Below are 1,766 nucleotides of genomic sequence, written 5' to 3' on the forward strand. Positions count from 1 at the left end.
TTTTTTTTTTTGAAGTTCTGTGGATCCACATCTTGGGGTGCATTTAGCTAGGCAGTACTCATTCTATTGTTCCCTTGATTACAAATATGGATTTAATCACCTGGTAGCTTGACTGAGTCTGTGGTTAAAGATGGCTTCACTCACATGGTTTGCACTGACCCTTGGCTGGGGCCTGTGTCTCCCCAGGCTTCTTCACAGTATGAGTGTGTTTAAGAGGGAAACACCAATGGGCAGTACTTTACAAACCTATGTTTGCATGACAGTTTCTAATGTGCCACTGTCCAAAGCTGGTCACATGAAAAAGACTAGTTTATTGTCAGAGCATGCTACATGAGGGATTGTGTACAGGGAAATCGATGTACCAGAAGAAATATACATTATGTGTATTTTGTTTACCTATATAATCAGCAAAATGTGTTGGGTTGTAAGATGCACACTATCCAGATATTTAGGTGCATAAAAGGAAGATGTGTTTTAATGGAAGAAGTTTTTTGGAGTCGTGTGAATTTAACATATTAATAGGGTCACAGTTAATATATCCAAACTATTTCTATAACACTAATTTTAGAGATGTCACAATGTGTTTTTCTTTGGTTTAAGTTAAATTATATGTTTAGGTAATATTGATTATTGCTGTCAGTAGGTTATACATGTTTTCATTAACCCAAAAATAAACAGTGTGTGTAATGTGTAGCTATTAACATACTTGTAGATGCATCTTTTATGGTGTCCTTGTTTCCCTTATTGAGGCATGAAGGACTGTTCTCTCATAGGAGTCTTTTTGTTTGCCTTTTTAAGCTAATAAGTAGAGAGTTTTGGGAGGGAGTATCTACAGCAAAACCACAACAGTTCTCTCCTTAATCCACTCCAATCTCTTTTCTCCCAGCTATGCTGCCACAGTGCACTATGGGTTTACAAGAGCAACAAAAGGTGAATAACTCTCTGGTGAGTTTTTTGGTTATTTATTACTCACTCTTTTTTTATTGTATTCTGTGAGCTTTATGGAATGCAAAAATTAAAATTGAAAAGTACAAATGAATAAAACTCAACTAGAAAGAAATCTACATACATAAGATAAAGTTGGCACGTAGATAGAGCTATTTGTAAGACCTCAGAGTCATCTAAGTTGAATTAAAATTTGTCTCTGGTCTTTTCAATGTCATTGAAAAAAGGCAGACACCTTGTTTACGTGATTGGAATGGAACCTGAGAAGAGAATCTGCCATATTCTCCTGGGATATGAAGACTTGGTGGCACCAAATTCTGCAAGATTGGAATGAGAAGAGAATCTGCCATATTCTCCTGGGATATGAAGACTTGGTGGCACCAAATTCTGCAACACCATCACTGTTAGAAAGTTTTTCACTGCTGACCTGAAAATCAACATTTCTCACTTTCGGCAGTGGAAATCGTTACATAGTTTTAAGACACAAGTTGCTTAGTAAGCTTTTTATAAACTTTCTAAGATAAATCTAGTTCCAGATGGCTTTGGAAGACTGTACTAGATTCATAAGTAAAACCTAGAATTATACACTAATTTATAGTCAAATCCAATGACTATTCTCTGGTCTTTTTCTAACTTGAGTGTTCTGCTAAATTTTGAATTACTGTTCATGATATGCTCCTGGAGATTCCTCTGTGTTAGTTTATTAGTTTCTCTCATGACTTCACTGATGGTTTTTTCTTTTTGATCCTGAATTTTTCTGCTTTCTTCTTTATAACATAGCTTATCAAAGTGCTTCATCTAGGGCCGGCCCGGTGGCGCAC

General features: G+C 36.2%; 1 protein-coding gene across 1 annotated transcript in view; it reads left to right on the plus strand.

The window, feature by feature from the left end:
• The window catches only part of LOC103609504 (zinc finger protein OZF-like), a 32,082-nt gene that overhangs the window by 4,580 nt on the left and 25,736 nt on the right, over window positions 1-1,766 (plus strand). Inside the window, 1 exon segment of the mRNA XM_008593813.1 lies at window positions 887-945. Coding sequence (XP_008592035.1) covers window positions 887-945 — 59 coding nt within the window.

This window comes from Galeopterus variegatus, unplaced genomic scaffold (assembly GCF_000696425.1).
Source record: "Galeopterus variegatus unplaced genomic scaffold, G_variegatus-3.0.2 Scaffold9693, whole genome shotgun sequence".
In the NCBI taxonomy this organism is placed as follows: Eukaryota; Metazoa; Chordata; class Mammalia; order Dermoptera; family Cynocephalidae; genus Galeopterus; species Galeopterus variegatus.